This window comes from Dama dama, chromosome 25 (assembly GCF_033118175.1).
Source record: "Dama dama isolate Ldn47 chromosome 25, ASM3311817v1, whole genome shotgun sequence".
NCBI lineage: Eukaryota > Metazoa > Chordata > Mammalia > Artiodactyla > Cervidae > Dama > Dama dama.
The window spans coordinates 48,142,545-48,162,388 of NC_083705.1; the positions used below are offsets into that span (position 1 = coordinate 48,142,545).

A 19,844-nucleotide genomic window follows, 5' to 3' on the forward strand; every position below is an offset into this window, starting at 1 on the left:
GTCAGTGCTGCTCACTTTCAGTCACACATCTGCCCCTGATCCACATGCTTCCACAGTCGCCCATTCCATCTTTCATTCACAACCAAGCTGTCTCCAACTCCTCAGTCATCCAGCTTCTAGGCCTTGTCCACCCTTGAGAACATCACTCAGCACCTACGAACTACCAAATCACCAGAGATGTCAATGGTGTAAAAGCAAAGGAAGAGAAGAACTGTGTCAAAGTGGAGACTAACCACCAAATGGGTTGTAAGCTTTTCCCATAAAGACATTATTGGAACAACTGGCAAAATTGGAAAGGAATCTCTAGGTGAAGGGATATATGAGAATTCTCTGTATCTTTCTTGCAGTAACTTATTTGGGAATTAGAAGGGGGCCAAACTGGAACTTCACATCACTTCTGAGACACAGGAGCTACAATAAGCACTATTTTAGCTAAGTTCTGGCTTAGATGGTAGAAGCCCCTCACATACAGCATTCTGTTATCAAGGTAGGATATAGTATATCCAACTGCTGTGATTCAGGGAAAGTGCTTATTTTCTACCAGAGTTTTAAAAAAGTAAGTGGCCTAAATCATTTCCAAGCTAAAATAAGTTACCAAACAAAAAAACTATTCAAACTATCAAGAGCCAGAGAGTGAAATAAGGAGAGAGAGGAATGCTTCGTTTGAGGCAGAAACAGTAGATCCTTGTTAGTCCAGGACTAAATGGCTGTAAAAGGAGGTCTGGGAAGATTTGAACTCTGTGATAAACTGACATGAGGTCATGGAGTGTCCTGTGTAGCAAGGGCTTTAACACAAGCCCTTGACACAAAGGGCTGTAAGTCTTGAATAAACTGCTATATAGTAAATAATTCTGCATAATATTTTTAACATTTCATGCTTCTCAAACTCCTTGTATATACCATAACTGCTTTGAGCCATACCACAAAACTACAAGGTCAGTGATTAACTGTGTAGATTCCAAGTACTATTTTCTTCTTGACTGGATTTTTGAGTCAATGTTTTATTAAAATTCACAGTTGATCAAGTGGAACAAGAGTTATAAGTAATCTTCCATGGATCTCTCTATTCCAGTGTTAAGTTTCCCTAAATGAAAATTTAAACAATGAGAGATCTCAACTATGCAAAACTACTAATCAAGAAGGGAAAAACAGTCTTTATAAATTAAGGAATAAACAAGGAATAATCAGACCGCAAAGCACTCATACAGGTAAAAGAGGCCATGTACACCTTAGTATTTTTCATTTTTCCATTTGGATCAAGTAAATGAAAACAGATAGGACCTTACCACCCAGTCCCAGAGGTCCTTAGAAGATTTAACACTCAAAGGCTAATCCACATTCCAAAGCATTCACACAGAAAAGGTGTCCTAGTTGTTAACAAAACCTATTCAACAAATAACTTAGCCATTCACCTTCGGGTCTGTGAAACTGGGATGACACAGAGGGCACATTTCTTGTTTTTATTTCAACATTTAAAATATTTTCACAGATGCAGTATTATATTCATCGACATCTCCATGGAAGATGTACCAAACAAAGCAGACAGGTATTCCACAAGTACAGAATTACATATGTGTTAACCATGTGAATGTTTACCACTAGAGTTTACCTAGAAAAACACCACTTTAAAAAACAAAAAAGTGTTTTGAGTGTTTCTCTGAATTTCCATAAAAAGTGAGTTGCAAATAATTTCAGGAGACATCCTAAGTATTAGCACTTTTAAATTTCAGAATTTTATAGTACTCTTCTAATATACCCCCATCAGGAACACATAATAATTAATACTCAGTTCTTTCACTTTTCCCCTCAATAGCCAAGCCAGGATGTACACTTTTTCCTTTCTTCCTAAACACATCATGTAGAATAGGCTGATCATCACAGCATTTTGACTGGCTAATGAGGTAGGAGCATTCTTCTTTCAAAAGAAGTTCTTAGGCATTTATGAAGCAAAACAAGAAGAAAATTATTAAGGGTTTTTTCCTAGTGGTTGTTCTTTAAATAAAATGCCAAGAGCCCTGGAATTTGGTCAGATGCTACCTGTAGTTTAAAAAGACATTAGAGAGGCCCTGCTACTGCACACGTTCAAGGGCTGGCATGAATTCAATTAATTTTGGCCTTACCAGGTAAGAAACCATTGCCTCAAAATGCCATACTTTCTTCCTAGAAGAAATCTTACCAAGAAGCTAAAGTTGAAACAAAAAAAACATTACCCTATCTTTTCTTTCCAGCACAAGTTATTTTCTCTTCTTTTAACCTAGTTCTCATCCCTTTCTTAAACACACAAGAGATTGATAATTTCTGTATATTATATATTCAGTAATATATCGAAATGAATTTACCAAGAACCTTACCAAAAATCTGCCAGAGAAACACTCCTTAGGTCAAAGTGTTAATGATAATGTTAAACAGCTAGAAAATGCCTAGGTAACAGATTTCAGCACCATCTTTATACTAGCAGATTGTTTCAACATGCATGTACCTCCTAATTTCACATAAACCTAGGAAAGTTGCCCATTATTCCCTTTTCATTTATACCAAAATCAGAGTTATGTGTTCTAACTACTCTTTCTGTATATATAATAAAGAATCTTTATAAATCTACCCAATTCAGTTACTATGTTCCCAAATGAGGGGGAAGTTTTCAAACAAGTATGATTTGTCTAAAATACGTATTCTGAACACTTTGGTACCTATTATGTGATATAGGCTAAAATATCAGAAAGGAGGATTTATTTCCTCAATTAATGCACATATTAGGGTTACTGCTTAAAAACATTTCTAAAAAAAATCTTAAAAATGTCAAAGAAACATAGCTGCCAGAAAAAAAAACTAGTAACTCCATGTGGCCTGGCAGATGGTTTTGAAATAAGTCCTTGACAATTCTACTATAAAATGTTTTAGACATAATAATCAAACTTGGTATTATAGTGCAACTCTCTGATATGGCAGTAACCATTTGTGATTTGCTACCAAATGTCAGAAACAATTTTTCACGTCTTTAAATCTTTCTTTTTACTGTTCTATCTAGAACTATGTCCTGTCAATGTGATTAAAATATCAGTATGTCATCATCTAGAGTGAAGAGAATTCCTTCCTCTTCACTGCTGCCTTAATCTGTTACAGTTCCTTTACATTCTAAGGCACACCATGCCCTACTTATTGCTACAAAACCCCTGAAATCTGTGCCTCAGCCTATTTCTGCTTCATCATTATGGCTCAATGAAAATCAATTCAGAGTGCCTGCTTAAACTTAGTAACATTAAGTCTAGAACGCCATTGTCCAGTAGATGAACTGCAAAAGAACCAAGTCTACTGAAGCAAAGGCCAAAAATCACAAATATGTGCTCAATATGCTCTTTCCCCTAAAAACTGACATTTACTATGACAGTTAAGCTCAGTGATATCTCTGGCTGTCCATAATCCATACTCAATGCTATAAAATAAAATGTTAGGCCAGTAAGCTTTCATAATTTTTATTAAATCCTAGTCTAATGTAACAATATCTGATTTTATAGACATCATCCCAGGGTGAGTATGTATAATAAGTGAAAGCAAATCAGACACCTAAGTTATTATTTTCTGCAGACTAAGCAATAAGATAACAACTACACAGAATACTACAGGTAATGACATACATTTACTTGCTCAGAGTTTTCAAACAAGCCATGTTGTTTATCAAACTATATCTCCTAATACTTGATACAGTAGAATTAGTGATTGTAGTTCTCATATATTTTACTTACAAGTACCTTATTGAGATAACTAACATTTTGACAGTTTCAGACTTTCCAAATTAGCACAACATATTCGAGAGAAAGAGCAAAGGCAAAATGAAAATTGAACATGACAAGATAGTTCTTAGAAGGAAACAGAAGGGAAGAAAAAGGGGGAAAGTGAAATATCACTGAGATCGGGGAAAAAAAAAAATCAAACAAGTCCAGACATCTGATTAGAACAGATCAACTATGAATTTCACAAATCAAAAGTTTATAAATTCAATGCAAAGCAAACCCTTTTGAATGGAAAGGCTGAGCTGAAACTAAAAGGTAGATAAACTGTTATTTTTGGCCTTAAACAGTATCAACTCTTCTGATCAAAGAAGGCCACAACAGTTAAGATTGTATTACTTGATTTTATTTTACACTAGGTGGTGGACACAAAAGCAATCCTCCTTAATAAAACTGACAATTAGCTTCACTCAGAACATTTTTAATAATGCACATTTAAAAAAAAGTATTCATCTTACAAATTGTTCTGCAATCCAAATATACAACAGCTTGGAAAACAATGTTTAGAAAACAAAAGCCAATGTAAAAAGACAGATTAAAACAACTAGAACAGTACAGGTTTTATATGGCTCTGATTTTACAGTTTTCTTACTGCATCATCAATGTCAGAAATCTGTTCCTTCAGCTGGCTCCATTGTTCAGGATTTAAAGATATACCTAAAAAAATGTTTAAAAATCAAAAGTTGAAAAATCTACTTAAGCTCTATTGAGGATTTTCTACTTCCAACTAAAATACTGTTTTATCAAAATTGCCATTTCGAATGGCACACTAAGAATCAAATCTCTTACATTTATTTGTCATATTCATCACAATTACCTTTGTAGGTCATCCTTCTATACAGTTTTACTTTCAACACCACATCCTGCATAATGCCTATTATACCCAGTGAGAACAAATAATGATTTGAAGATTTAGCTCACAAATGCTTACAAACTAGCAGGCTAAGTGGCCAAGCTTAGATTTGGTTTGTGACACCCCACTTCTACAACCAGCTTTTTCCAACATTTGCTCAAAATTTCCACAGGAATTCGGCATGAATGACTTTGTGCTTTCTTCCAGAAGCACTCATTTCACTCTGGAAAAATCCCTGAGACATAGCCCGAACAGAACTTCTTAGACCATGCATGCTGGTTAAGAGTGCACTCTGCAGTCATGCTGCCAAGGTTCAAATACCAGCCTCACTGTCACTAACTCCATTAAACCTCAGTTTCCTCACCTGTAAAAAGGTGCTTATAACACAAATGGCTGTTGTGAAAAATTAGCCATTGTGAATAAAATCTTAGCATATCACCTGACAAACATTTAAAAATTAGCTAATGACATGTTGTTCCTATTTAAGATGAAAAAGTATGAACAGAAAGTACTTTGTACTTTAAACTTCTAGTGTTCTAATCCTTGACACATATAAAGAGAGAAACCAGAAGTGGAAGAATTAATAAATTTCTCAGAAAACTGCTATGAGGCCATGGAATTGAGAAGAGGCAGGAGAACGTATTGGGACAACACTGAGGAAGGATTAATCAATCACTTTAGTAAATGTTTACAGTAATAAGAAATCTGCCATTGGCTACATTGGGACAACTTGAATGATCAATCCAAAAGTGACCTGAAGAAGAAGAGTGTGAAAACATATAAGGGTTTTAAGTTTAATAAAGTCAAAATTAAATGAGGTAAACATGGTGCTTTTCAAAATGGCATGCAGGTAAAATAGAAAAAAATAAGGAGGCATTTTTCATTAGCTAAGGATCAACCTAAAGCAGCTAACTAACCAAATACAAAGATTTCTATTGGTACACAAATGTTCTCTTGCTATCTCGTGAAAGAAAGTATGCTTTTGTGATGATGTCATGCGTGGGACTGGATGAGGCACAAATGGAAGACAAAGTGGTTAAAGGATATCACCCTAAAGAATATTCTTTGGAGATGAATCAAAAGTCAACACTGTAAATCAGGATTTTCCATTCCCAATGTTATACTTTCCCAGTGCCCCCCCCCCCAACCGACTCTAGTTTGGAATTGAGGTAATCTTCTTAAAGATACATTCAAATTAACAATAAAATGGCAGCCAACTGGAGTGATATAGGGGTATTACTTGGGGAGGAGGAGGTATTTCAATAGCTGTACTTAGGACATCTCATAAAATAAGTTAACTGTCACGTCCAAAAAGGCTATAGAAGACGAAGAGAAGCAACTTGAGAATCTTTCAGGACCTATTCACTGCCAACATTATTTAATTTCAAATAAAGACCAAACAATTTCAAGCTTACATAATCCCAATATTAGGACCAAATTTAGGAAATTAAACCTTACCTTTTCTTCCTGGTTTCATTTCACCTTCTGGATCCATCCAATATTCTCTAATATCAATTAAGACTTTCCCTTTAAAGTCCCGAACACTAACATACCTCATTTTCCCAATCTACAAAAGAAAAGAAAAAACATAAAATAGCTGCCCACAAAGATATCCATGTTTATATTCCCACTCGCTGCACACTCACTCTACTTCTAATCACAAAAATAATTGCAGTTCTCGATAGCAACACTACATCAAGGGAGCTTTCATTGTTAAAAAAGAAATCTTTCTAAGAAAACGAAACAAAGTACATCTCACATTTCCAATCATTTTTACGTTAAATGTGGGACATACATTAATGAAGTATTACTTGGCTTCAAAAGAGAAGGAAATACTGTCCCACGGTACAACATGCATGAACCTTGAGATCTTACGCTAAGTGAAATAAATAAGCCCTTCACAAAAAGCTTCATACTGGATGATCCACTTCATATGAGCTACCTGGAGTAGTCAGGTCATATAGAAAGCAGAATGATGGTTACCAGGGGCTATGGATAAGGAGAAAGGGGGAGTTGTTATATAATAGTTTTACAAGATGAAAAAGCTTTGGAAATCTGTTTCACAACAAATGTGAAAATATTTAACATTACTATATGCTCAAAAATGGGGAAGATGGTTAAGTTTTATGTTAAGTTTTTTTTTTTTTACAATAAAAATCATGAGAAAGCAAAATCTAGTACAAACTACAACCGTAGGCATCCACAGACTCGGCCAGCTACACTGGTTTAGCAACCATTCTGAATATAAGAATCCAAAGCTCCAGTCAATAGGAACAAAAGAGAGCTTTTTCTTTTAGACATTCATTTCAAATGACATCTTTAATACACTCCACTTACCGTCTTAAACTGAGAATTTAGAACTTTCCATAGGAAACTATTTTTCAAAAATCTTCTATTGCTGCTTAACTACAGGTGGCACAGGGAAGGAAAAGGTTTACTCAACAGTGTCTACAAGCACTTTCCAACATCTTATGCTGCTGTAATGTACTGTCTAGCACTTAAGCTAAGAAATTAACTTTCTAATCAAAACCTCTACTATCTCTACCTACCTCTTACTCATTTTAAACCTACTCTTCAATCTTACTAACTTAAATAAAATACTAGGTATGATTTTGTGCCTAAGACACATCAAAAAGTTCCTCTCCTTACAAACCTGGGCCCCTTCATTATTAATCCCTTTTATCAGGATTGTGCTAACACAAGTACACACTTATGGCTTTCATCCTGCCTATGACCTCTCAAGCCGCTTTTTCTTATCTCAGATCTTATTCATTTTGCTTTAGTTTTTCATTCTCAAATAAGTTTCTTGTCCTATTGGTGTGACCCCTCCTTTCGGGGTATGTGTCATGCTTTATGGAGAAAATACAGCCCATTAAATATGGTTAAATGCCTTAAATCTCTCACCCACATCATCATGAATTCATAAGTTCTATACCTTTTGTATCCCATTTCTAGCATATACAGTTGACCCTTGGAACAACTCAGGGGGGTAATCCAAGCATAAAGTATAGCCAGGCCCTCCACATCTAAAGATTAAACCAACCACAAATCACAAAGTATTTGGTATTGAAAACTATCCATGTACAACTGGACCCAGGCAGTTCAAATCTGCACTGTAGTGTACATTCTTTCCCTTTCCATTGGTTTCGTATCTACCATTTCCAAACACGTTCTGTCTTCCCTAAGTTACCAGTGATCCTACTGTCAATATTAATGGCTTATTTTTTACAGTCCTCCTTGTATCCCTAGTGCCTGTCATATTGGGTTCCCAGTAAACTGTTTTAATGGATGAATTAAATAAGACCAAAATAATTATCACAGTGAAACTCCCAATAGTATTTTATAGTATTGACTTAAATGAATTAATAAGTAAAGTTATCTTAGGCACCTACAGCACTGAAGTGAACATCATTTCATTCTGGTTTTGTGGTAAGCCCATGTGACAGATGAATAGATAAAATTAAAATACACTAAAAACCTCCAAAATTAATACTGATTAGGTAAGTCAACTCTGCATTCAGTGTGGGCTTGAGCAGTGGAAGATACTGCAAGTGGTGGAATCTTATAGCGAAAAACTACAAGCCATAAATTAAGGAAAAAGTGATGAGGAAATAGACAAAGGAAAGGAGAAAGATACAATACTGATGAGATTCAAGGACAGGCTGAATAGATGGAGCTAATACTGCAAAGGACTTGAAAAGCCAGTAAGAGAATTCTGAAGCCTTTATAAAGGTCTTTGGAATAAGAACCAAAAACAGAAAGAAAAACAAAGGAGAACACCACCTTTACTGCAAATCTTCCTTATATTCCTGAGAAATCTGATGTAGAAAACGGTTACAACTTTAAAATCTCACTAGGAAAAAAAGTTAAAGATTAAGACCAAAAGCAATCTATTTTTAAAAAGGGACAATATAAGTATATGAATGGCATTTTACCAGTCTTAAATTAATAATAACAATACTCAGTTATTTTATGTAAACAGCATGGTACAATACAGTTAACACTACACACTGTTGGCTAGCTATGTGAACTTCTACCTCGATTCCCTAGAAACTTCTCACAAGCTTCCTCATCCACAATTTCAATGACATGCATAATCGTTTTTGCTTGCCAAAGACCAACTTAAAGAGGCATTTTCTTCCTCCCAAACATGGCTGACCATCACATATTTAAACCTTTGCAATTTTACAATTTGAAGTCCCTAAACATTTTTCAAATAACTTGTGATTATAATAAATTATTTAAAGTAGGGAAAAAGTATAGATCAATAAACTGATAATAAAATTTGGCAAAAATGCTTCAGAGAACACTGGCACCAAAGAACTGTGGGGGTGAAACGGAAGAGAAAGCCTGATGACACAGAATGACGCTGCTCCACCAAAATCTAAAACTTACTGTGACCAAAACTCACTGCGCATTTTGTATGCTCTCCCTTAACACATCCAGCGTCCACTTTAACACAAATCTCCAAGTAAAGATGGACCCTACAGAAGACTGCACTGTGTTTATTCCATAACTTTTCATTCCCCCAGTCCAAAGCAGAAAACCCACAGTACACAGATTCACTCCAGAGCTTAAGTGATACACGTGAGAGGGAAAAGAGAGAACGCCTTGCCCCTGACATCAGGAATAAACCAAGGTGTCTGCTCTCACCACTTCTTTTCAATACTGTTCTGGAAATAATAGCAATAAAGCAAGAAAAAGAAAAGGATGATATAAAAGCAGACAAAATCATCAACAGAGAAAATTCTAACACATCGTTAAAAATATATTTTTAACATTTATAAAATATAGAATTTGTAATTTACATATATTATGTAATATTATATGTATTTTTAGCAACGAATGACTAGAAAATGATGTTAGGAAACAATACATTTGAGATAGAATCAAAACACACAAAATGCTTTGGAATAAATTTGACAGAAGATATACCAGAAAAATTACAAAACAGAAATTCAAAAAGATCTAAATTAATGGAAAAAGATACCAATATGATCAAGTTGCAAATTTTTTCCAAACTGTTCTTCAGCTTCCCCAACTCCAATCAAAATCCCAGTAGACTTTTGGATAAAAACTGACAAACTGATTATGAAATGTGTATGTAAATACAAAATACATAGAATAGCAAAAATAATTCTGAAGGTGAAAAACAAGAACAATGTTAAAGGACTACCTGACTGCAAAACTCACCATGAAAGTACAGTAATTAAAAAAAAAAAAAAGTACAGTAATTAAGACAGTGTGGTACTGAAGTAAAGACAGATATATAGACCAATGGAATACAACAGAGTTTAGAAATAGATATTTTATATATTTACTGATTTTCTTTATAAATATCCAAGGTGAGTCAACAGGAAAAGAATAGTCTTCAACAAACGGTACTAGAACAACTAGATTATCTGCACAGGGGTGAAAAATGAGTCTCAACAACTACCTCACACTACACACAGAGAAAAACTAATTCTACTAGTTAGTTTTCTAATTAGTAGACCTATTCTATTAGTGACCTATTTCTAATTAGTGACCTATTCTCAAAAAATGGGTATTTAGTTTTTGGGTTTTTTTTTTAATCTTGTCTTATGGCTACTCCAAACAATTTTAATGTAGATTTTAGATTTGTTTTTGGTAAAGTGTACCTGATAACCCAGATCCTTAAAGATTCTAGCAATCTCTAAGAAAGTTCCACTCTGGAAATGGAAGCTATCTTCTAGGCATTTTCTTGGTAAATGAAAAACACAGAAAACATACAGTACTATTTTTAAAATTAAATAAAACTTATTACAAATTTACAAAATACAATGAAAGCAACTGATTTTCCTTTTAAAAACCCCATCCTGCACCTTTCTGATAAATTATCAAACCATTATTACTCATAAAGTCCTCATTTTATATAACCAATGTACTCACTCTAACATGCTTTGGATTTAAATTAAAAGTCAGTATTACCACCAAAATATTTTTCTACGGCCAAAATACCATTTCAAGGAAAAAGCTCTAATGGCAATGAAATTAAATGCTGTGTTAGCTCTTCAATCAATCAATCCTAAAGGAAATCAACCCTGAATATTCACTGGAAGGATTGATGCTGAAGCTCCAATACTCTGCCACCTGATGCAAAGAGTGAACTCACTGGAAAAGACCCTAATGCTGGGAAAGACTGAGGGCAGGAGAAGGTGACAACAGAGGATGAGATGGTTAGATGGCATCATCAACTCAGTGGACATGAGTCTGAACAAGCTCCAGGAGATGACAGGACAGGGACACCTGGTGTGCTGCATTCCATGGGGTCGCAAAGAATCGGACTCAACCTAGCAACTGAACAGTAACAATTCTCTTAGAATGCCTACACAGACTACTTTCACAGACTAGATCTTGAAAAGTCACTCTGAAAATAAGGCCTATGTTCCTCCCAGAGGCACTTTCAAAAGAATAAGGAGTCTATAAATAGCCTTTCAGGCTTGGGATCCTTTCAAATGAAGGTTTAAGAACTGAACTCGCTTTTTTTTGGTGAGATAATAACTTGCCCATAATAAAAGAACTAGTTTCCCCAGCCTGCTCTAATAGAATAAAATCTCTAAACGTGGGTCCTGGTTTATCTGTACAAACAAGGGTAAGGTAGAAAAGATAAAATCCACTAAGAGGCTACAGAGGCTCTATTATTATCCAAGTACAAGTAGGCATATAGCAAACAGAACTGATCAGAGAAAAGCCCAAGACAATTGCCAAGTAAACACCTGAAAGAAGTCTGTATCTTTAGTATAAACATTAAGTTGAAATATTCCAAAGTAGTCCTTCATTCTACACAGGAGGAAAGGCTATGAAAGGAAGGGATACTCTCTTGCAGATTTTACATTTCATTCTGCCCCTTAAAATAGCCTTCCAGTGCACTTAGAAAGTTCAGCTCCTAAACATGGCCTCCCAATAGGAAAGCCCTGCAAGAGCTGACCCTTCACCTTCCTTACCAACTTGACCTACCTACACTCTCAGCCAACTTTCCTGCACAATCCAAGCTCCTTCCCACTTCAGGGCATCTGCACAATGCCCTCTCCTTTGAAAATGCTTTCCTCTCGCCCACACCTGGCACAGCTGGCTGCTCCTTTATGTCATAAGCTTCGAATGTCACTTCCTTCAGGAAAGATTCTCAGAGCATTTCTCCCTCATAATCATCTGCACTTTAACTTCTCAGCCCTTATCATAGTTTTAATCATATTATCTACTCAAATAAAGGAGGGCCCTTTCATAATTCTTCCTTACAAACAGTGATTTATGTTCTCTATCAAATTAGTCTACTCCTAGTACCTCTAAAATATACAAAAGTCAGAAGACTAAAGCCCATAAGTAAATCATCTGCACTTTGTCATTCTTTTACATGATTTTTAATTTTAAAAAGTATGTATTTAAAATGAACAACTCGATTCAATATTCACACACTCAGAGTGAAAAAACTACTAGTATATTCAAGCTAACACATTACCATTTTTTGCATGACTGGTACATCTGAAAATCCACTGAGTACAGTTCAAATGTTCAATACAGTGTTAAGTACAGTTATCATGTGTCTTATTTCTTAATCCAGACATATAACAAGGCAAAAGTGAATAAAAATATCCAATTTCTAATTTCCCATTCTCACCTTAATCCTGGTACTCTGTCTTTTAAGGACATCACTAACTTTCCAAAAGAGTGCACACACACACAAGCCTCACTTTCTTTTTTTTTTTTTTTTACAGCAATAAAATGATTTATCCTGGTATATTCTAAGACAGAGAAACAGATGGTAAATAACATATACTAGGGCTACTTGGGTAAAGTTTTACTTCTATATATTATTTTTTTTCCCCCATTTATTTTTATTAGTTGGAGACTAATTACTTTACAATATTGTAGTGGTTTTTGCCATACATTGACATGAATCAGCCATGGATTTACATGTATTCCCCATGCCTCACTTTCTAATAAAAAAATGTTTGCAGTCTCATCTTGTCCAACCTTCTGGCTTCAACTAATGTCTCCTTATCTTTTTTATGTTCCCACAAGCACTTACTTCTTTCTTGCTCCCATTAGCACACTCTTCTTACTTTCCTTCACCTTCTCTTACCTATATCCTCTTTTTCCTTCCACCCTAAGTTATCACAAGACATGTACTCAGTCACCTCTCTTCCCCCTCTGGTTTATGCTTACTTCAGCAGAAGGCCTCAGTCAATCGTACCATATGTTCCCACATGAACATTTCCCAACCAAACCCTCCAGGTGCTAAAGGAAAGACACTTTACCACACTTATAATCAGGTCTCAAATGCCAAACTTAACCACCTTTGCCGTTTATCAGTGAAACCATCTCTATTGTCTCAAATTTGAAACCAGTCTTCACTGATTGCTTCATTCCTCCAGTCCACTCTTCCTCACTAGCTCTCTTAATCACTATTCCATCTTCTGGGAAAACCATCTAAGCCCTTATCACCTCACATCAATTTATCCCCACTGCCTCTCCCATAAATCCTTCTTGTACCATGATGCCAAGAACAAGTCTCCCTAAAACAAGATAAGAAACCCAAGGGAAAAAGTTGTATCAGTAATTTCATCAAAGCCCTCTAAGGCACTTCCCTCACTACTCAACCTTATTTCTAACCCCCCACCCCACCCCACCCAATACATAAACAGAAGACTCATTTTCTTTTACCTTTTCTGTTATCAAGTCAAAATTAGGCAGGTCATATTGCAGTCTCCCCTCTAGTAATATCCTATCCACACTTCACAGCCCAATGCTAGACCTACCTCCTCCAATCTGCTCCATAAATGCGCAGTTCTCAATCTTTCTTTTTTTGATTCCACTAAACTCCCTTTGTTTTAAATACAGCAAAATCACAGAACTCTAGATCTTAACAAAAATCTAGCATCATATAAATTGCTTTCATTTCTACCAACTTCTTCTTATATTTCAAGGACTATCCTTAGTCAAGAGGATAATATACAGAAAAGATTAGTAAGCATTAACAGATGAGGTACTTTTCATATTCTTCAGATCAAGCCGGGTAACACTTCTTCTAGATTAAGGAAATACCAGTTTTACCTGAAACATGTTATCATCTCTGCTGCTGCTGCTCTGCTTGGAGGATGACAGTGCTCTGGAGGTCTCACCAGTTTTTTGCTTCTTTACAGGTTTTTCTGGAGCAACTTGCTTTTTCCTCTTTAGCTTGAAAGAAAAACAAGAATATGGTTAAAATTTGCATAACAAAACACATCTCAGGTTCAAAAGATCGCATTACTTTTTAAGACTTAGAGGATCAAAAGATTACATTTATTAATAAAAAATCATAAATATGTACACAGGCAAGTTTCCCTGACAACAAAACTATGAAACTAACATACCACTGTTATCTAATATAATGTTTTCAAACTTTTGGGTTTCTTGGGAAACCAAGATACTTCAGGCATTAGAGTGGTATTCACCAGACCAACAGTTGTATTATAGATCGGGATCCCACATAAAATTTCTCTGTGAGAAAAAAAGACTGAGGGGGGCTACTGTTGCTTTTAAATACACTTAAAACTTTTGGAAACCGAAAGTCTACTAGTCAGTTATTTTTTACAAAGAAAAACATACTAATTAGAAAGACAACAACCAATTTATGATTATTTATGCCTGCCTATTCCAAAAGGGACTTGGGACTTCCCTGGTGGTTTAGTGGTTAAGACTCTGTGATCCCAGTGCAGGGGGCTGGGGTTCAATCCCTGGTCAGAGAACTAGATCCCACATGCCACAACTAAAAGAAAAAAAAAAAATCCTGCACGTCACAGGAAGACAGAAAATCCCAAGTGCCACAACTAAGACCCAGCGCAGCCAAATATATAAAATACTTTAAAAAAAAAAAAAGAAAGAAAGAAAAAAAAGGATGAGAAAACCAAAAGGGACTTAAATTGGTTCAGGGAGTTTATGAGTAGGAAAAGCTAAGAGAGCTATTTTGTACTGGAGACCAGAGGTCAACAACTCATCACAAAACTTCATCACAAAAAAATCACTTTAGACAGCAACGTGTTAGACTAGTATTCAAAATCAAAACAATATTTTAAAAGCAGCATTACTGTAAAAGCTTTTTAAATAGACTCATTCTCAAAAAGAGCTAAGTCCATGAAATTCGGTAGAGTTCCCAATCCAAGCAGTAGAGGGCAGTCATGTTCCTTGAAGTGAAGTGAAGTCAAAGTGGCTGGGTCGTGTCCAAGTCTTTGGGACCCCCATGGACTATACAGTTCGTGGAATTCTCCAGGCCAGAATACTGGATTGGGTAGCTGTTCCCTTCTCCAGGTAATCTTCCCAGCCCAGGGATCCAACCCAGGTCTCCCACACTGCAGGAGGATTGCCACCCTCTGGTTCCCTAAGCCCAACAACACTGGAGTGGGTAGCCTTGGCCGGTGGATGGATCTTCCCAACTCAAGTGGATATTCCCGACGCAGGGAATGCAGGGGTCTCCTGCATTGCAGGCACATTCTTTACCAACTGAGCTATCAGGGAAGCTCCTTAGTTCCTTAGTGGAAGGTATAAATTATTACTGTTTGACCAAATTATATGATACTAGGCAAAATAAAATGTAAATATTTATGTACACAAACTTAAAGAGTGGATTCATCTAATGGAAGTACTTACAGGATTAATAGTACTATTTGGGATAAATAGCAAAAATCAGCTCGCTAAGCAATTACTCTTTTATCAGTTCTGTATACTCCCTGTAGACTGTGCATTCCCTGCACGTAAAAGCTCAATAAAGAATCTGTTAAATGAATGTATTCAAATGATATACTGTGGGCAAATTAAAAACTAAAAGACATTTCCTTCTCAACTATAGCTATGCATGCTCTTTGAAGCTTTTTTCAATCTTCCAAGTGAAATTATGATATGTATTTCAAGATTCTCATAGAAGCTCTCTTTTAACTATCAACTGAGCTCAGAGACACAACTATGTAGGCTACAGGAGATAAAGGACAGTTCTGTGTGGGAGAAGCCCTCACTAGAGTGAGATGCTCAGGTAAGCAGAATGCACAGTTAAGCTTACAGCACAATTATTATCTAATGCAGAAAAAGCTTCTTCTATCAAAATGGGTAATTTCATGCTAGCTTTGCTGAGTGCTGATAGAACTAAAAGGAGAGGATCAGAGTAAATAACATTCTAATTTAAAATGTACCAAGCCAAATTTTATGTAACCTTCAGAGGCTGGATAAACAACAAGGCTAAGAAGACTGTCAAACTGATATCTGTTTTCATAAAGTTCATATAATATGGCTCAACTAGTAAGCAGAATGGGCTTCCCAGGTAGCTCAGTGGAAGAAAATCTGTCTGCTAATGCAGGAGACTCGAGTTTGGTTCCAGGGTAGAGAAGATCTCCTGGAAGAGGAAACAGCAACCCACTCCAATATTTTTGCTTAGAAATCCCATGGAGAGAGGAACCTGGTGGGCGACAGTCCACGGGGTTGCAAAGAGTCAGACATGACCTAAGAGCGCACAAGCACCATAAAGAATACCTACAGTTTAAGAAGTCTACTGAACAACAGCTAATAGTGGCTTTGGCCTAAACTTGGTGCTATTCCCCTGGGGTCTAAGCTAGTGGTTGTAAGGCTCCTAAAAAGCCTCAAGAGGAAACTTGCTGAAGTCAGAAAACTTGCTCAAGTCTGACTTCAGGGCGTGGCCTACATGTCTACCACAAGCATCTAGGCATTTCAGTCAAGTGGGTCAGGGGCCATCTGCACTTTCAGAAATGTCCATCCAGGCTCTCATTTTAAGGTTCTCATATGCTTTGCTGTCCTTCAGAACCAATACTGCTGAATTAAGTATCACAAAAATGACCTGGTGTAGTAATAGTCACCTTTTTGTCAACTTCACTGTCAGAATCGCTACCAGAAGAGCTTGAAGAAACAAGTTCCTTTGACTTAGGCATTCTGAAAGAAAAATACATTATGTAAATAATTCATAAACTTTTTCATTACCTTCAACTTAACTCTCCCCCAAAGATTCAAGAAGTTCCACAGCTCATTCTACCACTGTGCAGCACTGGAGCTGTTCCACGGGGCACAATGCTATAGCAGTTATGCTCTTAATCTAAAGCTCTTCCATGGTGAAAATAACATGCAAAGCAAAGAGTTCTAAACCCAGCAAAGAACTAAATGTCATACACATCTCATACTCCTACATCTCGCTCTTTCTCAAAGTCAATGGGTCTTTTTATACTTCATTTTAGCAGGGTTAGATGCTTATGGATAGGAGTTAGATGTTTACAGATAGAGTAAATTGCAAAGAGACAGCTGACAGCAATCACTGTCAAACCAGGAAGAAATATGAACAGTTCTCAGTATTGCTTTATATTTCCCACCAATGAGACTTACATACAATTATTCATTGCAGGAATTAATCCCAATGTACACACAGCATGGTGGACAACTGTACTATACAGCTGTCTGTATATCTAATTAGTTTTGCCATTAGAAGCATACTTTTCATGTTCTGTATAGGTTCTTAATTTTTTCATTTTGACCATTCCAATCAAAAGAGCAAGTACTGATTCAAAGTTATACATAATTAACGTTCATTTACATTTCACACTGATTTTCTACTCTGAAATATATAACTAAAATTTGAAGACGCTGCTTATGGGAGGGGTAAATCCTTTCCTCCAATTCCTACTATGACCCTAGTTCCCTAGATTTTGGAGATCCCCCAAAGGTACACAGGCTAGTGTCTTTCCTGTGGAGTTTACAGAGTGCCTGAACCTAAAGCAGAGTCTTGTGCCTCTATGTTTCCTAAATTTCAAGGAATTTCATGCTCTACTTTTCAAAGCACTTGTAATACCAAGTGGTAAAACTCCATATATCTTCATAGCAAGTATCTTTTGCTCCCTACATCTCCAATTCAGAAGAGACTGAGCCCTATTAATTTCTATATGCCCCCAAGAGCCCAATATACACAAAGTACACTGTAAATGTTTGCTGAATAAAGAGGGGAAAAAAAGACTTCAAACCAACATAAATAATCCAGCTTTGGGCTAAACTTGCATAGCAATGGCATTCAATGTGTCCCACAAGAGAAGGTCAAGGTAAAAGAAATGGGCCATCCCTACTCTAGCCACTAAATTCAAAAAGCTCAAACCATGCTCCACCCAGCCATGTTAATTTTAACTGGCAATTTCTTGGTAACAAGAAGAGTAAATTCAGAGGGGAGCCAGCAACGTTTACAACCACATTTTATACATTAATCCAGTTACTGCTCCACTTTACAGCCTAATCTCCAAAATCAATGTAGTTGTTTCTGTATGCTAGCTGCTAATAATGCCAAGAAGCTTTTTAAGGTAATTAAATTGAACATAACCTATTTTTCACTTTGAAACGGTCAAGCATAACTACACCATCTGCTCATTAAAGGTGCCCGAGGGGGCTAAGATCATTTCAAAGCACCACCTCGTGTTTAACCCAAATAAGTCCCTCCGACACGAAAACCAGGTAATGGTAACTAAACCACTCTTTGAACTACTAACAAAATATATTTTCACTTTTACTTAATGAGCCTTTACTGTTCTGGAGCGGGGAGTGGGGACGGCATGGCTTGTAATTCAGGCAAAGTAATACTGAACGTGCTGGTGCGGAATACACACACACACACACACACACACACACAAAAGCTTAAAAAAAAGGAAATCTTCGATCTTTGATAAAGGCATGGGGGAAGGAGGATTAGAAAATAAAAGGTGAAGATAAACTAGAACTAAAAGGCACGAGAATTCGGTACAACACGAGGATGGTAAGCATCCAAACGGGGGAAGCGGGTCCCGGGATGCCAGCAAGCCGCCCGAACCCCGGGACAGGCGATGGCTGGGGCGGTGGGAGACAGGTTGGTCGGAGGGGGCGTAGGAGGCGGCGAAATGCAGAGGAGACGGAGTGGGAAGAGGAGGGACTTGCACCAAGCGCCATTTTCTTCCCTCGAAGAGCTCACTCCCCCCCAACACACCAGCCGTTCACTCCTCCACCCCCGGACTCCCCCGCCGCACCCCCGGCCTCCTCCGACCCGGTCCGCTCCCTCCCGCCCCTAGAGCGTCCCCACTCCGGGGAGCAGAGATGAGGACCCCCGAGACGCAGGCCCCGCACGCGCACCCGCCCGGGACCGGGCCGCTGCTGCATTGTCCCGGGGGCGCCCCAGGCCCCTTCCCGCGGCTCCTCGGCCCCGCCCGGCCGCACCCGCCGCCCGAGATCGCTTCACCCGCTACCCCGGGGCCGTTCCCGGGAGCCAGCTTCAAGCGCCAAGGGGCCTGAAACGCGTGGGGCTCGTAGCCGGGGACGGAGGAGGGGGTCCGGGGAGGCCGAGGAAGGGAAGGGGGAGATCAGGCAGCGCCGCCATTTCCCGCGCCCGCGGCCGACAAGGAACCTGGGCCTCAGGTGGATAGCGGCCGAGCTGGGAAGGTAGGGATCGGCAGCGGTGCTTCGACGGGTAGGGGTGGGGGCGGGGTCCCGTGCACTCACGCTCCGCTCCAGTAGCCAAACTGCCTCCAGCTCGCTCAGTAGCGACTGACAGAGAAACGGAAGTGACGACAGCAGAGAGACGCCGGCCCCGCCCCACTGAGACTACGCACACGCGATGGGGCGTGGCTTCCTCGCCAAAAACCGACCCCGAAACCCTTTCCAGGGCCTTAAAGGGCCCGCCCCTCATCCTGAACTGATACCGAGAAGGATGCAGCGAAGATTGGATTTGACTTGTGAGTGAAAGAGGGAACGAATTAAACATGAATGATGAGCACCGATGGTCTTTCCAGTAGTCATGTATGGATGTGAGAGTTGGACTATAAAGAAAGCTGAGCGCCGAAGAATTGATGCTTTTGAACTGTGGTGTTGGAGAAGACTCTTGAGAGTCCCTTGGTCTGCAAGGAGATCCAACCAGTCCATTCTAAAGGAAATCAGTCCTGGGTGTTCATTGGAAGTTCATTGGAAATTGAAACTCCAATACTTTGGCCACCTGATGCGAAGAATTGACTCTTTTGAAAAAACCCTGATGCTGGGAAAGATTAAAGGCGGGAGAAGAAGGGGACGACAGAGGATGAGATGGTTGGATGGCATCACCCACTCAATGGACATGAGTTTGAGTACACTCAGGAGTTGGTGAGCGACAGGGAGGCCTGGCGTTGCAGCAGTCCATGGGGACTGAGCGACTAAACTGACAAGCACCGAGC

General features: G+C 38.2%; 1 protein-coding gene across 2 annotated transcripts; it reads right to left on the minus strand.

The window, feature by feature from the left end:
* Window positions 1-1,446: 1,446 nt before the first annotated feature.
* Window positions 1,447-19,227, minus strand: SUB1 (SUB1 regulator of transcription). Of its 2 annotated transcripts, none has more exons than XM_061129271.1 (5): window positions 19,141-19,227; window positions 16,500-16,572; window positions 13,714-13,836; window positions 6,100-6,208; window positions 1,447-4,445 (listed from the first exon to the last, which is right to left on the minus strand). In XM_061129271.1, exons 2-5 carry the CDS (start codon window positions 16,569-16,571, stop codon window positions 4,366-4,368), a joined length of 384 nt encoding a protein of 127 aa, XP_060985254.1. In that variant the 5' UTR covers window position 16,572; window positions 19,141-19,227; the 3' UTR covers window positions 1,447-4,365. The 2 variants fall into 2 exon arrangements, with proteins under 2 accessions (XP_060985254.1, XP_060985256.1); XM_061129273.1 differs by lacking the exon at window positions 19,141-19,227 and adding an exon at window positions 19,046-19,064.
* Window positions 19,228-19,844: the final 617 nt, after the last annotated feature.